At 37.4% G+C, this 19,130-nt stretch overlaps 1 protein-coding gene across 1 annotated transcript in view; it reads right to left on the bottom strand.

The window, feature by feature from the left end:
• The window catches only part of LOC149794947 (WD repeat-containing protein 11-like), a 117,902-nt gene that overhangs the window by 51,631 nt on the left and 47,141 nt on the right, over positions 1-19,130 (bottom strand). Inside the window, exons 13-16 of the mRNA XM_089964609.1 lie at positions 13,174-13,280; positions 7,272-7,344; positions 3,327-3,435; positions 1,770-1,927 (exon numbers count right to left, since the gene is read on the bottom strand). Coding sequence (XP_089820735.1) covers positions 1,770-1,927; positions 3,327-3,435; positions 7,272-7,344; positions 13,174-13,280 — 447 coding nt within the window. The remainder of the gene's footprint in view (positions 1-1,769; positions 1,928-3,326; positions 3,436-7,271; positions 7,345-13,173; positions 13,281-19,130) is intronic.

Here is a 19,130-nt window from a genome sequence, read left to right as displayed (position 1 = left end):
GGCCTCTGTATTTTCAAATTGGGCCCCTCTTGTATTCAGAACAAAGTGCTCAAAGCATCTGACAGCCTGACACTTGGGGCCTCTCTATTTTCAAATTGGGCCCCTCTTGCATTTAGAACAAAGTGCTCAAAGAATCTGATAGCCCAAAACTGGGGGCCTCTCTAATTTCAATTCAGGCCTCTCTTGTATTCAAAACAAAGTGCTCAAAGCATAATTTCAAACTGGGCCCCTCTTGTATTCAGAACCAAGTGCCCATCACACATATTTAGATTTTTGTCCTGTTTAATTGCTATTATGCAGTTCAATATGTTTACAGTTAAGCTGTCCCCTGCTCATGCTTACACTAATGTAATGCAACACTGATTATATATATTAAATGGCATCTATGAACAATGTCAAAAGTGTAAAAAGAAACAGTACAAAGCAAAACATGCTTTAGATGCTAATGAACATCAACACTGCTGAGGAAGAAGGACAATGACTGAGCAAATGGACAATGGTTGACATCTGGAATTGGAGGAACAAATTTCTTTACATTAAATATTTTGAGACCTGAATAAACACGCAAGTCAATCTAGTATGATTTTTTTAAAAATTTCTTTTCATATTTAAAATACAGCACTTGCAACATTGTGATAAATATTTGTAACAAACATACGGTCTATTTTATAAAGCCATCAGCCCTGTTTCCGAATAAAATGTTTCTTTGAACAATGTGTGTATCCAGTTTTTATGCCAAAGATGCATCAGTGCATCTTGGCAAAACACTGAAATTCTGATAGTGATTACTGTCAAATTGTTATAATTTTTAAATGTAAACTTTGACGATTCATAAGTAAACACTATTTCCATGTACATAATATCAATTTAGTGATTACTACTCAGTAATAAGTTGTAAAGATTTTATTAGAATATTAAAGATACAGAAAATTCAGAAAACAATCTTCTCCTTTCAAGCCTTTGCTAATTAACCTATTCCACTGTACTTTTAAGAATAATTTACTAATCCCCAAATCAGAGATAAGCATACCAATTAATTAGCATTTATCTGTATTGTAATTGAAATATTGCATTTTGAAAGTTTATTACATTATTAGAGAATAATGTTTTATTCATGAATACATTTTCAATAAGACTGGGTAGAAGAGAGAGAGTGAACAGGTGAAGGTAAAATTGATTTGTGTATGGCACATCTGGCCAATGTGACAGACAAGAAGTAAATAACATGGTCAGACAAGCTACCCAGACATTATTAGGTAACAGGTTAAAGTGAGCCAAGCCTGAAAGTGGTCAGTGGTCCAATGGAATGTTGATAAACAATGCTTCGATTGACAGCTAGGAAGGTCATGACACCTGAAACCATTGCCATCTACATTTTGCAATGCAAACTACATAAAGCCTCACTGACAATTTGCTTCTGTCTGAGTCTCAAAAAACCCTAAAAGTGAATCTAATACAAATATTTAAAATTTGCCATGTTACATTTTCACTACTGAAGGTAGTCCTTAACCACCAGTAGATTCTCTTTCCATCAAAATTAAATTTTAAACAGTCACATGTTTACATTTCAGAAATCCAGGTTGATAAAGAAAATAGGCAGGTTTGTACAATGAACCCTTGAAGATTTGATGTTTGCCAAAAAGGAAAAAAGGAAAATAAAGTAAGAGAGAGAGAGAGAAAGAAAAGAAATAGAAAAGCCCCCCCCCCCCAATCCTAATACAAACATATTTCCCCCAACATAAAAAAAGAATGAAGGGTATCTAGGTCACCTATTAGTACTTTCTGAGTGCGATGATGAGGACATTTGTTCCTGTACAGATGCCACAGAGTCCCCTTCATGCTTTTCTGCAGTCTGTTGTTCTGCCTGCTGCTGTTGCTGTAACATTGTCTTCTTCAAAACCTTCATACTGCGGATCGGGGACCATTCCTGAGCGAGATAAGGGTCAAATTAATTTTAACTCTTATACATATTTACTTTTTTAATTTAGCTTTTAAGGTTAAAAGTAGAAGATTTGATAGACTTCTCATGGACTGAAAAAGGTGCCAATGTCAATGAGAACAGGCCTCAGACCTAAAATAAAATTTGTCAGACTCATGCAGAATTCCCAAATTTTGGACTTAATCATAAAAATTCTGTTCGCCATTGAACAGGCATAATTTTCAACCATTATAGAAAAATACCTAAGTTTTCAATTATGTTTAATCATTGCAAGAGAGTATTTTAATTGAACAAGAAATTCAATAAAAAGAAATAAATCTGTATTTGAAAAACAGCTACTGCAGATCAAAACATCCAATCAAATAAGGTTGACAATTTACAAAATTACTCCAATGGCAATAATAATCTAACCAGATCATTTAATTATGCATACAAACCAGGTCTAACCAGGTCATTTAATTATGGATACAAACCAGGTCTAACCAGGTCATTTAATTATGCATACAAACCAGGTCTAACTAGGTCATTTAATTATGCATACAAACCAGATCTAACCAGGTCATTTAATTATGCATACAATCCAGGTCTAACCAGGTCATTTAATTATGCATACATACCAGATCTAACCAGGTCATTTAATTATGCATACAAACCAGGTCTAACCAGGTCATTTAATTATGCACACAAACCAGGTCTAACCAGGTCATCTAATTATGAATACAACTATACTAATTTTCATTTGTTTACCTCAAATGGTTTATGCGTAATCATTGTAAACAGTTTCTGTCTGAATACATATTTAACAAGTTCTAAAATGTGTAAATAAAGATTGAAAAATTGCTACAATGGCATGAAAATCTAATCAGGCCTACTTTCATTTGTTGACCTCAACTGGTTTCTGTCTAATGAAGCTCACAAAGTTTTGTCAGAAAAGTCCAACTTAGTTTTAAAAAAGCAGAAAAAAGGAAAACTGCTGTAATGGCCTGAAAATCAAATCAATAAATCTACAAATGAATACAAATATGCTAGCCAAACCTTTCTCCTATTTTGCTAACAAGATTCTTGAAGTGTATAAATGTGGACCTTTTTCAACTGTTTTTATTGGGCAAAAATCTTGTTTGCATGATTTTGCAAAAACTGTATGCATATTCTGATGATCTGAGTTGATTTTCATGCAATTATAACAATATTTTAAAAGTTTCTTACATATTACCATATGTTAAATTTATTTGTCAAAAAAATGACAGATTGGAGTTTTCTTATTCATTCTTATCAACGTGACTGAGCACACTCATGTACAATGAAAGACTGGTCAGCGCTTTCAAAAAAAAAGATGCTAACTTTACATCTCAAATATAGCATAATAGACTTGGAACCTTCTACTAACCAGTGCTGTAGGCTGTGGAATACCTTTGGACATTTCCCTCAATATAATCAAACTTCTCAAGTCCCATAACTCTAAAGGCTTATCTCTGAATGTGATGATAAAGAAATTTCTGAAAACACAAAAAGACAATAAAGCACAATCTGTCACAGTGTTTTGCTGCAAAACAAAATTAGGACCCAATAAAGTTGCAAGAAAAAAAAGAAGCTGGCCACAGCCTGTACGTCAAACCCACCCCGAGCTTTTGCTAAACTGGTGATGTATTATATCAAGATCTATATACATACTGTATATGCTCACTTATAAGCTGACGTTTTTTTAAATGAAAATTCGATTCATGCAGAGAAGGGGACATCTTACATGGGCAATGTTGCAAACTCCAGATGTTTGCAGTGCACAGAAATACTGTCAATTCAAATATGTTGACATTTTCATTCCACAATACCCATTCAGAAATGCAGATATGGCATGCATTGTGTTCATCTGTTTTATGATGATATAAATTTCACAGTACTCGAATCATACAGTTATTTGGATTTTAATAATCTGAAAATATTTTTGGTAAATTAAATACTACCCACTGCAAAGTGAAGTGTCCATTAATGCTGTCTGCTGTTGGTGTCTAGTAGCTAGTATAATGCTTCCTATTTCGTGCAAGTGCTAACAACCTGTTAACATAGCTTTGCACAACCCGATCATGTTGCCCCTAGGATATTTCTGTTGTAGGATCACATTTGTTGCAAAGGTGTCTTCAGCCAATGTTTCAGGTTTGAAGAACATAGGTTACCCTGTGCAACTATTTTCATTAGTAAATGGGGTGTGTGTGTGGGACTTGGATTTTTAACATAGCTTTAACAATTTTTCAGTCATATTGGTACGATGTCTGCAGTGTGGCAGTCTATAGTGATGTCTAGCAATGGGGCATCATGCCGCAGACATGTAGCATGATGTCCCACCCAGTCACATTATCCTCACACCAGGCTGACCAGTCTTAACACTAACCTCTTAATGCTGAGTACCAAGTGAGGCAGCTGTTAATACCATTTTTGTAAGACTTTGGTATGACTTGGCCGGGGATCAAACCCACGACCTCCCACATCCGAGGCAGATGCTCTAACCACTTGGCCACCGGAGCAGTTTTAGTAAATGGATTATCTTTCTTATATTCTCAACAGAGAACACATAAAATCTCTCCTTTTGGTTATTTCCTTAATCAGTTTTAGGTATTCAATCATGTGTCTTGTAATTTCAGTTCCTTTTCTTTTCCTTTACACTTTTTCTAAGCATCCATTTCCATGTGCTGTGGATGACGTCCTATTTCCATGTCATCAGTTTGGGGCGACGGCTTCAGTTCGAGACGAAACATGAGAGCTTTTTTCTTGTTCTGCAATATCAACCGTAGCAGATGATCTTACCATAAAGAAACTGGTTATCTTCCATTTCAATTTCAATATCCATAAAACTCGCTGTTTGTTATGCTTGATACAATTGTTATTGTTGATTAATGGATCAATTTGTTATATCCCTCAAAGAGACAATTAAATTGAAACCCCTGGATATTTCTGCAAAGCCACTGCAGATCTCAATCACAGAGGTGCTTACATTCTAACACTAAATCAACCTATGTATAACTTGACTGAGATGACAGGCAAAATAGACAAACAAGACTTAATTTGACACCACTATGTTTTAATTTTGTTGTCCTATGCCCCATGCAACTCAATATACAGTGCACACTGGGTGCAACAAATTGTGGGAACAAAGAATTTGCATGACCTTTCCCCCAATAGTTTTGAAAACTTGCCTGACTAATGGTTTTTGTTGCAAGAAACCTGTAATCCCACAGCCTGGCAGCATCTCTGTGTTTTTTTTTCTTCATGGGTTAGATTTAATATGCATGTGATATTTCTGAAAGTTTTCTGAGAGTGCATGTGGAAAAATAAGCTCTTGGCTTGCACTCACTTTGTTTTAAAGTTGACAATACTTTTGACAGAGCAGCGAATTTAATACTTGTACTTGTTCAGTGCCAAGTAGAGTTCTACTATGTCCTGTGTATGTTTGACAGTAATCAATTAGCTAGAAAAGGTAGTACCTTCTTTGTTTTCCCACATGACAACCCTTTGATGGAAATGAGAGTGTGATACTTGCTATGTGCCAAATAACAGAGGATAGTTATTTTAACTCCCAGTGATCTTCCTGCACAATGTTCAGTTGCAGCCTTTAATAGATTTCACAGACTGTATCATTAAAGTGTTACTTACAGAGCCCAAGCTCAGTCTCTATAAAAGCACCGTCATATGACGCTGAAGCCGAGTAAATGGAGTAAGACAATAATTTACAATGACTAGATGACAATGGATGATTTCAGAACTTTATCAGACAATGTGGATGAATTCTTGGACTTTTGTACACAATGACATTAGATAGTAACATATATGAGATACTGTGAATCATAAAAAATGTGGACTTAACTCTCACACTTTATGTGTAAAACATGTAGAATGACAATGTTATGGGGTATTGCGAATCAGATCATTCTGAAGTACCAATTTTAAACAAGTATATGACCTATAATTGAATTCATGGATTTATCATATAAATGGGTTTAAAATGCCAAGCATTATGGATTTCAATGGATTTAATTAAGACAAATTTTAAGTTTTCAATTTATTTATGATACATTCCACACATTAATATATTTTTAATACTGGTTTTGTCTTTATTTTCTTATCCATCCATCCATTAATCCAGTTTGGCTTGTTTATTTGTCCAAAGTGCAACTCTGACTCAATGACAACATGTCACCCATTCTGATGGATCAATCTTGCAAAATAAAGAGGGTCTAAAAAAGAAATTGGCTTTTGCAGTCCTAAAAGGTGGAAGGAGCTCAGGTTTCAGTCAAGTTAACTTATAAACGAGTATATATGGTCACAAGTAACATTACTGTAGCCAAATGTACTTTAGAAACTGACCAGGTAAAAAATCAATAACAATGAGGTTAATCTCGGTAACAGATCGACAGACAAACACCAAAGCGAGTGTTATGTCAAGCTTCCACCCAGGTGTACTTGAAAGTTGTGATACTGACTTTTCATAGTTGAAAATTTATTTATTTAACAATAGTTACACAAGAAGTTCTGCTTATGGCTAATTTATTTGTATGAAGTGGTCTTGGCGGTGGAGAATACCTGTGAACCTGTTGAAAACCACAACTGTGGATGAATGACAATATAACCTTGCATATCACAAAACCAGGGGAATGAATTAGGATCTGTGTGTGTGTGTGTGGGGGGGGGGTGATTAGGATTTTTAACATAGTTTTAACAATTTTTCAGTCATATCGCTACAATGTCTGCAGTGTGGCAGTTTATAGTGATGTCTAGCACTGGGGCATCATGCTGCAGACATGTAGCATGATGTCCTACCCAGTCACATTATTCTGACACCAGGCTGATCAGTCCTAACACTAACCTCTTATTGCTGAGAGCCTAGCAAGGCAGTTGTTAGTACCATTTTTGTAAGTCTTTGGTATGACTCGGCTGGGGTTTGAACCCACATCCTCCTGCTTCCGAGGCGGATGCTCTAACCACTAGGCCACCGGAGTGGTTGAACTAGGATCTGTAAAGGTGCAAAGCCAGCATACTACCCATGCAACATCAAGGCCCCAAGTTTCCTGCTGTCTCCTAGAACATTCACATACACTATTAAAATCAGGCCATACAAAAATTCTATGTATCAAAAAAGCTGATTATTTTTTGTCAAATACACTTCAAAAGGCAACAAAAATGTAAAGGTTCAAAAAATTAAGAAAGTATTTATTTCCTCTTCCACTAATTTTTTCTCTCCAATTTGCTTTAATAAACAAAGGTTGATCTTACTGACTTGATTACATGCATATTATTATAAAACGCATAAAAAAATAATGTAAAATGCCCTATATATACTTACTTCATATGAGAGATGCGAATTTGTTCTATTGGAGATTCTTGGTCCCTATTGATTCTGATTGGAGTTGTTTTACCTGAATTGATAGGTAAAATATATAATATGCAAAATATTGCTTGAAACGTAAATGACAAGTAAATAGTGTAAATGGCAAGATGTTCTTCAGGTGCAAGTAAATGCCAGGGTTTATCTAACATTTTTAAAATAGGATTTAGGCTCCATGAAATTTGGAATTTTCATTGTAAAAAGGTCAAAGTGTGAAATGTCAATTTTTTTCATAGACTCTTAATTCTTTGTCATCTTTATCCTTTCTCTGAGTTTTCTTAATCCTAATATCTTATACATTAACATTATGATCTGCTTATGAGAACTAGATGGCCACATCAGTATGCTGTTTGCTTGTTTTGGTGTTGTAGAAGTTTACTTGGGTGAACCCCTAAATTAATCAAAGCTCCAACAAAAGATATCTGTATGTCTGTCTTGATACACCTCACAAAACATTGTACAATGTTTACACATATAGCCATTCTTAACATAATTTCAAAATAACTATGAGAATCTTGATTCATATTTAATCTTGGTAAATAACCTAGCATCAGATCTGGTAATAAAATTCTCCATTGAAAATAAGCAGGGTTTTTTTCTTCTCCCATATGGTGGATGAGTAGCATTATCAATCTAATCATTTCCATCTTCATCATTATCATCAACTTCATCTTCATCATTATCATTATCATCATGCTTCTCCTCCATAATGTCTTCCTTGATAATGACTAGTTTAAAATCATGTCTTTCTACCATCAACTTCCAGCCATTTCTGTTTCACTTGTCAAACTCATTATACCAAATTACCCTCCTCCAAAGTGCCCACAACATTTTTCAATTGTACAGAAATAATATTCTGTGAAATCAGGAATGCTCTTTGTATTTTTTTTTCTTGAGATTCTTCGTTCAACCAAAAAGGTCCTCATTACAAAGATGTCCAAAGTGACATTCAACCACAGCGGCCATATTTCACTGATGCCCATAGTGACATTCAACCATTGGAACCATACTGCAATGATGCCCATAGTGACATTCAACCATAGGGGCCATATTACAATGATGCTCATAGTGACATTCAACCATAGGGGCCATATTTCACTGATGACCATAGTGACATTCAACCATACTGCAATGATGTCCATAGTGACACTCCATAGGGGTTATATTTCAATGATGTCCATAGTGACATTCAACCACAGAGGCCATATTTCACTGATGACCATAGTGACATTCAACCATTGGAACCATACTGCAATGATGCCCATAGTGACATTCAACCATAGGGGCCATATTACAATGATGCCCATAGTGACATTCAACCATACTGCAATGATGTCCATAGTGACACTCCATAGGGGTTATATTTCACTGATGACCATAGTGACATTCAACCATTGGAACCATACTGCAATGATGCCCATAGTGACATTCAACCATAGGGGCCATATTACAATGATGCCCATAGTGACATTCAACCATACTGCAATGATGTCCATAGTGACACTCCATAGGGGTTATATTTCACTGATGACCATATTGACATTCAACCATTGGAACCATACTGCAATGATGCCCATAGTGACATTCAACCATAGGGGCCATATTTCACTGATGACCATAGTGACATTCAACCATACTGCAATGATGTCCATAGTGACACTCCATAGGGGTTATATTTCAATGATGTCCATAGTGACATTCAACCATAAAGGCCATATTTCACTGATGACCATAGTGACATTCAACCATTGGAACCATACTGCAATGATGCCCATAATGAAATACAACCATAGGGGCCATATTACAATGATGCCCATAGTGACATTCAACCATACTGCAATGATGTCCATAGTGACACTCCATAGGGGTTATATTTCACTGATGACCATAGTGACATTCAACCATTGGAACCATACTGCAATGATGCCCATAGTGACATTCAACCATAGGGGCCATATTACAATGATGCCCATAGTGACATTCAACCATAGGGGCCATATTTCACTGATGACCATAGTGACATTCAACCACTGAACCATACTGCAATGATGCCCATAGTGACATTCAACCATAGGGGCCATATTACAATGATGCCCATAGTGACATTCAACCATTGCGGCCATATTTCACTTATGCCCATAGTGACATTCAACCATACTGCAATGATGTCCATAGTGACATTCAACCACAGAGGCCATATTTCACTGATGCCCATAGTGACATTCAACCACTGGAACCATACTGCTGTTGTTGTTGTTGTAGGGTTTAACGCCATTTTTCAGCACATGATAGGCTATACATGGCCGCCAGTATTAATGGTGGAGGAAGAAACCAGGAAAACCCCGGAAAGAACCACCGACCCACGAGAAGCTACTGGCGAGCTTTCTCACATACCCACATTGGCTGAATCCGAGACTCGAACCCACGCAGACAGAGGTGAGATGGCAGTCATCCGTAATGGAGAGCGTGTTAGACCACTCGGCCACTAGGGCCCGGAACTATACTGCAATGATGTCCATAGTGACATTCAACCACAGAGGCCATATTTCACTGATGCCCATAGTGACATTCAACCATTGGAACTATACTGCAATGATGTCCATTGTGACATTCAACCACAGAGGCCATATTTCACTGATGTCCATAGTGGCATTCAACCACTGGAACCATACTGCAATGCTGCCCATAGTGACATTCAACCATAGGGACCATATTTCACTGATGCCCATAGTGACATTCAACCATAGGGGCCATATTACAATGATGTCCATTGTGACATTCAACCATAGGGGCCATATTTCACTGATGTCCATTGTGACATTCAACCATAGGGGCCATATTACAATGATGTCCATTGTGACATTCAACCATAGGGACCATATTACAATGATGTCCATAGTGACATACAACCATAGGGGCAATATTTCACTGATGCCCATAGTGACATTCAACCATAGGGGCCATATTACAATGATGTCCATTGTGACATTCAAGCAAGAGTGCAATATTCCAATCATACCCAATATGAGATTCTTTCAGGATGATCATATTACAATGATTTCCATATTGAGATATAACCCAAAGGGCCAATTACAATGATGAGCACAGTAACATTCAACCAAGTGGGCCATTTTTAAATTGATGTCCATAGTGACATTCAACCAAAAGTCCAACATTCCATTCATACCCAATGTCAGATTCTTTCAGGATGGTCATATTACAATGATGTCCATATTGAGATATAACCCAAAGGGCCAATTACAATGATGTCCATAGTGACATTCAACCAAGAGGGCCATACCACAATCATACCCACAGTGACATGAAAACAAGGCAGCCATATTACAAAGATGTCCATAGTGAGATTTAACCATGAAGGCCATGTTACACTGATGCCTATTGTGACTTTCATCATAAATTCATATCACAATTATACCTATAGTGACATTCAATTAAGAGAAGTATATTACAATAATGCCCATAGTGACATTCAACTAAGAGGGTGATATTACCCTAATGCCCATAGTGACTTACAACCATGGGGGTCATATTACCAAGATACCTAAATGATACTCAACCAAGAGGGGCAAATCACAATTGACTCATTGGGAGATTCAACCATGTGGGCCAGATTAAAATGATGACCATAGTGACACAGGATGTCCATGGTGGTATTCAGTCAAGAGGGCTATATTACAATGATGCCCGTGGTGACATTCAATCAAGAGGGCCATATTACAATGATGCCCATAGTGAAACTGAATCAAGATGGCCATATTACAATGATGCCCACAGTGACACTGAATATAGAGGGCCATATTACAATGATGCTCACAGTGAAATTCAATTGAGAGGGCCATATTACAATTATGCCCACAGTGACATTCAATCAAAAGGGCCATATTACAATGATACCCACAATGACATTCAAACAAGAGGGCCATATTACAATGATGCCCACATTAATATTCAATTGAGAGGGCAATATTATAGTGATGCCCACAGTGACATTGAATCATGAGGGCCATATTACAATGATGCCCATAGTGACAATGAATCATGAGGGCTATACCACAATGATGCCCATGGTGACATTCAAACAAAAGGACCATATTACAATAAAGCCCATAGTGATATTCAATCATGAGGGCCATATTACAATGATTCCCACAGTGAAATTCAATCAAGAGGAACATATTACAATGATTCCCAGTGACATTCCAACAAGAGGGCCATATCACAATGATGCTCAGAGATATTCAATCAAGAGGGAAATATTACAATGATGCTCACAGTGATATTCAATCAAGAGGGCCATATTACAATGATGCTTACAGTGATATTCAATCAAGAGGGCCATATTACAATGATGCCCACAGTGACATTCAAACAAGAGGGCCATATTACAATGATGCCCATGGTGACATTCAAACAAGGGGGCCATATTACAATGATGCCCATAGTGACACTGAATCATGAGGGCTATACCACAATGATGCTCAGAGTGATATTCAAACAAGAGGGCCATATTACAATGATTCCCACAGTGATATTCAATCAAGAGGAACATATTACAGTGATGTCCACATTGATATTCAATCAAAAGGGCCATATTACAATGATGTGCAAAGTGACATTGAACCATGGGGGCTATATTACAATGATTCCCATTGTGATATTTAATCAAGAGGGACATATCACAAAAATACCCATAGTAATAAAACTGGTTCATTTACTCCCACTCTTTCATCCTGACATGCATGGTCTAACATTTATTTTAAGATGAACAGATTCTGGATGTAAACATTTAGGTAGTCCTCTAAATTAATGTCATTTATCATCGAATTTAATCCTGTAGAAGGCTGCCATGCTTTCATTCTTAAGACAATTTGCTTTACGAGTGACTAACAAATATGCAATACTTCACAGAACATTTTGATCAATTTCTGCTATAACAATAATATATCAAGTCTTAGAGCTGCAAATATAATGTCTGGTAATTGTTACTCTTTGCTACATTCTGAATCAGGTAACATTAGCATAACTGACAATAGAAAAAAAATCCTGGAAAGTGTGCATGTGTGTGTGTTTGAGGGAGTGAACTGAAGGACACAATGTGGCATGTGATGTTCTCTGGCTATGTACTCCTGGAACTGAACTGAAAGACTACAACTGTGTCTGAATTCTTTTAAATAATCACTCAGATGTTCTGGATTTATTAAACTTTGATTGTTCTTCTATCCTACCAAACTTCAATAAACAAAAGAAAAAAAACACAGAGATAAACTATGTGTCATATCTGTTTGGAAAGTTTTGAGCTAAAATTTGAACCTTTTTGCTCCAAGTTCTTAAGAATACTGAACCAGAGAAACAGGATATGGAAGAAATTTAACATGTGTCCATATGACATGGATGTACCCACCAAAAGCATGCATAATGCTAAGTCAAACAGGGGTTATAACTCCATATAATTTAACCAGAGGCCAATGAAAATCAAACCTTCACTTGATATTCTCTGTGTAAAGCTTCATGCCAAAATTTGATTTTAATAAATGAAATCCTTGAAGAGTTATTGAGCTGAAAAGCAGTTCAAAGTTCCAAGTGAAACTGGTACCATAACTTGAAATGGTGAACATTTATCGTAACCTAGGTATCCTTAAAAATATTATACCAAATCTGATTCAGTCCATGATGACTTTCAAAAGTAAATGGGCAGAACTGAAATTTGTAATAAACAAGACCAATCGGAGAAGACCTGGGAACCACTAAATGCCCCAACCAAAGATACGGTGGAGATATAAATAAAAGGAAACAAACAAGAATACAAGAAATAATCTGTGTTTGACGATACTTAGTCTACCTGATGTAATATCAACCAGCAATATCTCATTCTTCACCTGCCCAGAGACTCCTGGTGCAGGATAGGAAAATGAAATAAAACTCGTCAGTCTGGCCCAGTCAATGCCCCTGTAAAAGAAAATTCCATTGTTTGAATCATGGTAAGTCCATGTTTGAGATAATGAGGAACTTACATGAGCATTTGAGATACAGTACTCCCTCATTAAGAAAACTGCCCATGGGAGTTGCATATATATATATATATATAACACACAGTACTAATGGTATGGAAAAATGGGAACCAGCCTGAAAAAGGGTGAATCTAAAATAGAGTATATATGGGTTAGGCTGACCAGGATTGGTTAATAATGTAAGTTATGTTGCAGGAAAAAGAACCTTTTGAGAGCTTATCCTAGTTGTAAGTGAAAAAAATAGAGACACTGTTTTATTAATGGAAATTCAGTTGTTTAACAGTCTTGAGTTTGGAACACTCATTACTAAAATTAGCACCTGACTCTTTGGTGTGGAATTGAAAGCACATGTTTCAAACACATGCAGGTCCAGAAAATGCCGTCACTCATATCCTTTCCTCTACACAAAAGCTGACATCCAGTTTCATCTACACTGATAAATATAGGTTTGATCATGAGCACTCAAAAATGTTAAGTTATTGAATTTTTAATATCACGGTGTTTGCATAGGTTTACTATGGGAACTGAATTAGTACCGTGTGTCCTATAGACAGCCACAGCAATACAGTCTCCTCATACGAAAGTGCAATTAACTTTACTATAAATGCAATCATATGGTTCTATTTGTGAATAACAATCAAAATTAATACATTATGTAAACCACAGAGTAACTTTAGGTAGGATGTTAAATGCATATTCAGATATATCAACTGTTGCCAAGAAGGGGGGAGGGGGAACAGTGTGTAGATTTGACTATGTTATGTGGAGTGTTTAGCACTTTGGTTTATATCTAAACAATGCATATATGAAATTTATACAATTTACCATTTATAGAGTAATTACAGTGAGCAATATGATATTTGCTAGTTGTGTTTTGAATCATAATGATTCAGATATGATCACTGATCTCTAATTCACCATGCTTAATGGTGAAGACCTCTCATTACTTTGTATTCCTCTAATTTCTTTCAGTGAATACTTTGAAAGTTCATATTTTGCATTTTAATGGACTTGTGTCTACTTTACTATAGTTTTAAATTATATATCTTCTGGGGGAAATTTTAGGTAACTTTTGTCATTTAAATCTCTTTCTTGCAATAATACATGTACATATATATGGTCACCTTGACTGTTTACTCATTAAGTACATAATATGACAAGGCTTGTAATATATTTCAGTATTAAATTGAAGAGAGATAAATGGTGATATTAAAAAAGATGATTCTTATAAGACAGCTTTATTTTAATACTTTTTCTTACTTTCTTAAATAAAGCTCAAATATTTAAATGTTGCCTAAAATGAACCATTGGTCTTTAGGTGAAGACGAACTTGCAATATAATGTAATATTCACAAATGTAATCTTTGACAAGCAGGACTATGCACATTGCTTACTTATGTATTGAACTACTATTCCTAGGGCTGTCAAGAAAATCAAGGGTGAATATAGGACATACAGTACTAATGGTATGGAAAAATGGGAACCAGCCTGAAAATGGGTGAACCTATAATAAAGTATATATGGGGGTTAGGCTAACCAGGATTGGTTAATAATATATGTTATGTTGCAGGAAAAAGAATCTTTTGAGAGCTTATCCTAGTTGTAAGTGAAAAAATAGAGACATTGTTTTATTGATGGAAATTCAGTCGTTTAACAGTCTTGAGTTTGGAACACTCATTACTAAAATTAGCACCTGACTCTTTGGTGCGGAATTGAAAGCACGTTTCAAACACGTGCAGGTCCAGAAAATGCCACCACTCATATCCATTCCTCTACAGAGAAGCTGACATGCAGGTTTCATCTATACTGATAAATATAGGTTTGATCACAAGCACTCAAAAATGTTAAGTTATTGAATTTGTAATATATGGTGTTTGCATAGGTTTACTATGGGAACTGAATTAGTACTGTGAGTCATATATATATATATATATATATATATATATATATATATATATATATATATACACACATAACATTTTACAAAAGGAAGGAACAGATTACTTCTCCTTGTTCTTGCTAGGTGGCCACTCATTCTAGATATTTACCAGTTTCAGTTCGAGCAAATCCAGGAATAGGATGCTCATATTTCTGGGAAGGGTGGGAGGGAGAGATATTAAATGTGATGTAATCAACTTCCTTTCTTGGCAGATACATGATCTAATTAAAGTATCATTAGGAGAAAAGATATGAGAAATAAATGCATAAGCACTTACACACTATGCCAATCTATTAAAGACACTTTAGTCATGAGGCCAGTGTTTATGGGGTTACGTTTTGCTTTCCTCTCTTAATTGGTATGAAGAGACTCTGACAGGTATCATGAATGTTCTCCATGCACCTTTGACAGCATGAGGGCATGTTAACCAGGTTCTGCAGCTTTGCCTCTCTCGCAGGGTTTATTAAAGAGAATAGGGAAATTTTTTGTTTTTTTAAAACAACAGCCTATTCTTATGGATGAAAACCAGGTTGCATAATTCATATGGCTGAGTCATCAGAACAAAACTACAGTGTATGTAGCCCTCACCATGGACAGTGTATGTAGCCCCTCACCATGGACAGTGTATGTAGCTCCTCACCATAGACAGTGTATGTAGCCCCTCACCATGGACAGTGTATGTAGCCCCTCACCATGGACAGTGTATGTAGCCCCTCACCATAGACAGTGTATGTAGCCCTCACCATGGACAGTGTATGTAGCCCTCACCATGGACAGTGTATGTAGCCCTCACCATGGACAGTGTATGTAGCCCCTCACCATGGACAGTGTATGTAGCCCCTCACCATGGACAGTGTATGTAGCCCCTCACCATGGACAGTGTATGTAGCCCATCACCATGGACAGTGTATGTAGCCCCTCACCATAGACAGTGTATGTAGCCCCTCACCATGGACAGTGTATGTAGCCCCATACCATAGACAGAGTATGTAGCCCCTCACCATGGACAGTGTATGTAGCCCATCACCATGGACAGTGTATGTAGCTCCTCACCATAGACAGTGTATGTAGCCCCTCACCATGGACAGTGTATGTAGTCCCTAACTATGGAATAGTGTATGTAGCCTCTCACCATAGACAGTGAATGTAGCCCCTCACCATGGACAGTGTATGTAGCCCCATACCATAGACAGAGTATGTAGCCCCTCACCATGGACAGTGTATGTAGCCCCTCACCATGGACAGTGTATGTAGCCCCTCACCATGGACAGTGTATGTAGCCCATCACCATGGATAGTGTATGTAGCCCATCACCATGAACAATGTATGTAGCCCATCACCATGGACAATGTATGTAGCCCATCACCATGGACAGTGTATGTAGCCCCATACCATAGTGTATGTAGCCCCTCACCATGGACAGTGTATGTAGCCCCATACCATAGACAGAGTATGTAGCCCCTCACCATGGACAGTGTATGTAGCCCATCACCATGGACAATGTATGTAGCCCATCACCATGGACAGTGTATGTAGCCCCTCACCATAGACAGTGTGCACCGAAACTAGTGCTACTGGAAGCAAATTCTGTATGATAACAGGGTCAGTATGGTGGAAAACACAGGCTCAATCATGGGTGAGTTGAGTTTTTGCAGAATATCATCTACAGATAACTCAATAATATGGTGCAGCCTAATATCATAGTCAATGTCTAAATGCTGAGGTTGAGACCCAATAAATGGGTGCAGAATTGATACACTGCCCTATGGTAGCCAAAACAAGGAAACCTGCAAAATAGTATGTTTATATAAAATTGTTGCAGTTGTTGTTATGGGTTTAATGCCATTTTTCAGTAAATAATAGGCTATACATGGCCACCAGTATATTTGGTGGAGAAAGAACCTGAGAAAACCCTGGGAAGAACCATAACCCATGGGAAGCTACTGGTAATCTTTCTCACATATCCATGCTGGTTGAACCAGAGAGTTGAACCCATATGGACAGAGGTGAAATGTCAATGATTTGTAAAGGCATGTGCTTTTCATCATCCAGTCACCCAGGGTCCCTATGGCAAATTGAAATATGCATCAGACAGATCAAAACTGACGGCTGTATGAACCCTGGTGTCTCCATTTTGAAGTTTGGGGCAGACATGAAATGACTGAGCTAGTTAAGTTTATGACTGTTCACAATTTACCACTGGTTTTTGTGACCAGAGAAAGTCTGGTGCAAAGGCCAAGAAATCTGGTTCCTGGACTAAATCCAATTCTTGTGTTAAGAGCACATGCTCTATCTCCTTCTGTAAAATGCATGCCTTTTTGGGGGATAACTTGGGATCTGTCATGAAGGGGGATGACAAAGAGGAGTGTGGGCTATATATATGAGATCGAGAGTCCCTGTGATCACCCAATCATTGTTTAACTAGAGGCTGATCTTAAGTCTGGGATCAAAAGTGTCAGGAAGTGTCAGGCACTTACATGATGACTGCTGGTAGGTCAGAGGGCTGACAGGTCACTGTTATTTGGCAGGAGTCCTGGGGAAGGAGAAACTCATTTTCTCTCCCAGCTCCAGGAATGCCTTTGAATATTTGGGGCATATTGTTGCCTAGATTTAACCTGGCCATGAAAAGGCTGTTACCCGTATTGTTGAGACATACATCTAAGGTCTTTTTTTTTTGATGAATGTCTCTTCTCTGGCATAACCTATGATATGGTCAAAATGAGGTTAAGCCTAGCACAGAGAGCCGAAATGGCAATTCTTGTGCCACCCGCTTTCTAACCTTCATAGTATGACCCTTACCAAAATGGACAAACCAAAAAGTATTGCTGCATTGTAGGATCTGAGCAAAGAAGATAGCAAAAGTGCACATCTTTTTTTTATTAAATCTAGATTGCATGCTAGCCCTCCCCCCTCCCCCAGCCTTCTCAGACTGACAAAAGAAAGAAATGCTAAGTCAAGTAGGGAGGAAGCTGACATGAGAATTTTCACCAACTTTGATCTGGCATGAAACACCTCTCTGTCCAGTTTATAACACAATGGGTTAGACATGCTGATACATCAGTATGTGACCTATAATGTGAGCAAGTTACAGGAAACTGACTCACTGAAAAGAACATACTTGTAGTTGTAATTTTGGCAAACTTCACCAATTGTGGTAGAAATCAGAAAGACTGATACTCATTGTTTTTCTGAATTTACTGGGGCATTTACTTTGTATGTAGTATTAACTAATGGTCAAGGTTTGCACCCAGAAAGTGGCAAAATCCATTATATTTCTTCTACTGCCCCCTTAAAGGTGAATAACATCCATTCCATAGTCAGACTGGAGAATTCAGGAAAGTCTGTGGCATCCTCTTCATCTACAGGTTTCTCTCCTCTTCCTTCATGCCTTGTGTACATGAATATATAACATGCCACATGGCAGTGATGACACTGTTGTCACCATGTGTGGTGTGGCACCTCAGCTATGCTAACAAAGCCAGTGCTAACATATCAAGCACAGGTCATGATGTGGTTGCAGGATGTGGGTCAGACAAGGCTGTTTGTACTGGGCAGGATGGGTGGTAGAAATTGTGTGGCTGGTCCCTTGTGTCAGTGAGATGTATCTGGTCAGTCTGGCTAGTCAGATGGATTTTGGTTGGATGGCTCAACTGGTTGGTTAGCATCTGGGATGGCATATGGCAAATGGTATTGGATATGAAAGCCAAGCTGGTATTTGATGTCAGGCTGCATTCTTTTGTCCATTGAGCTGCCAAAGTTTGCTACAAAAGACATTGCATGAGCTTCTCCATGGAGTCTGATGTGATTTTTTCAGTCTTCACTCGGGATAGAGACTCCAAACATCATGGT

This window comes from Sinohyriopsis cumingii, chromosome 7 (genome assembly GCF_028554795.1).
Source record: "Sinohyriopsis cumingii isolate HCF-2022 chromosome 7, ASM2855479v2, whole genome shotgun sequence".
Taxonomy (NCBI): Eukaryota; Metazoa; Mollusca; class Bivalvia; order Unionida; family Unionidae; genus Sinohyriopsis; species Sinohyriopsis cumingii.
This window is presented reverse-complemented; position numbering and strand designations above follow the sequence as displayed.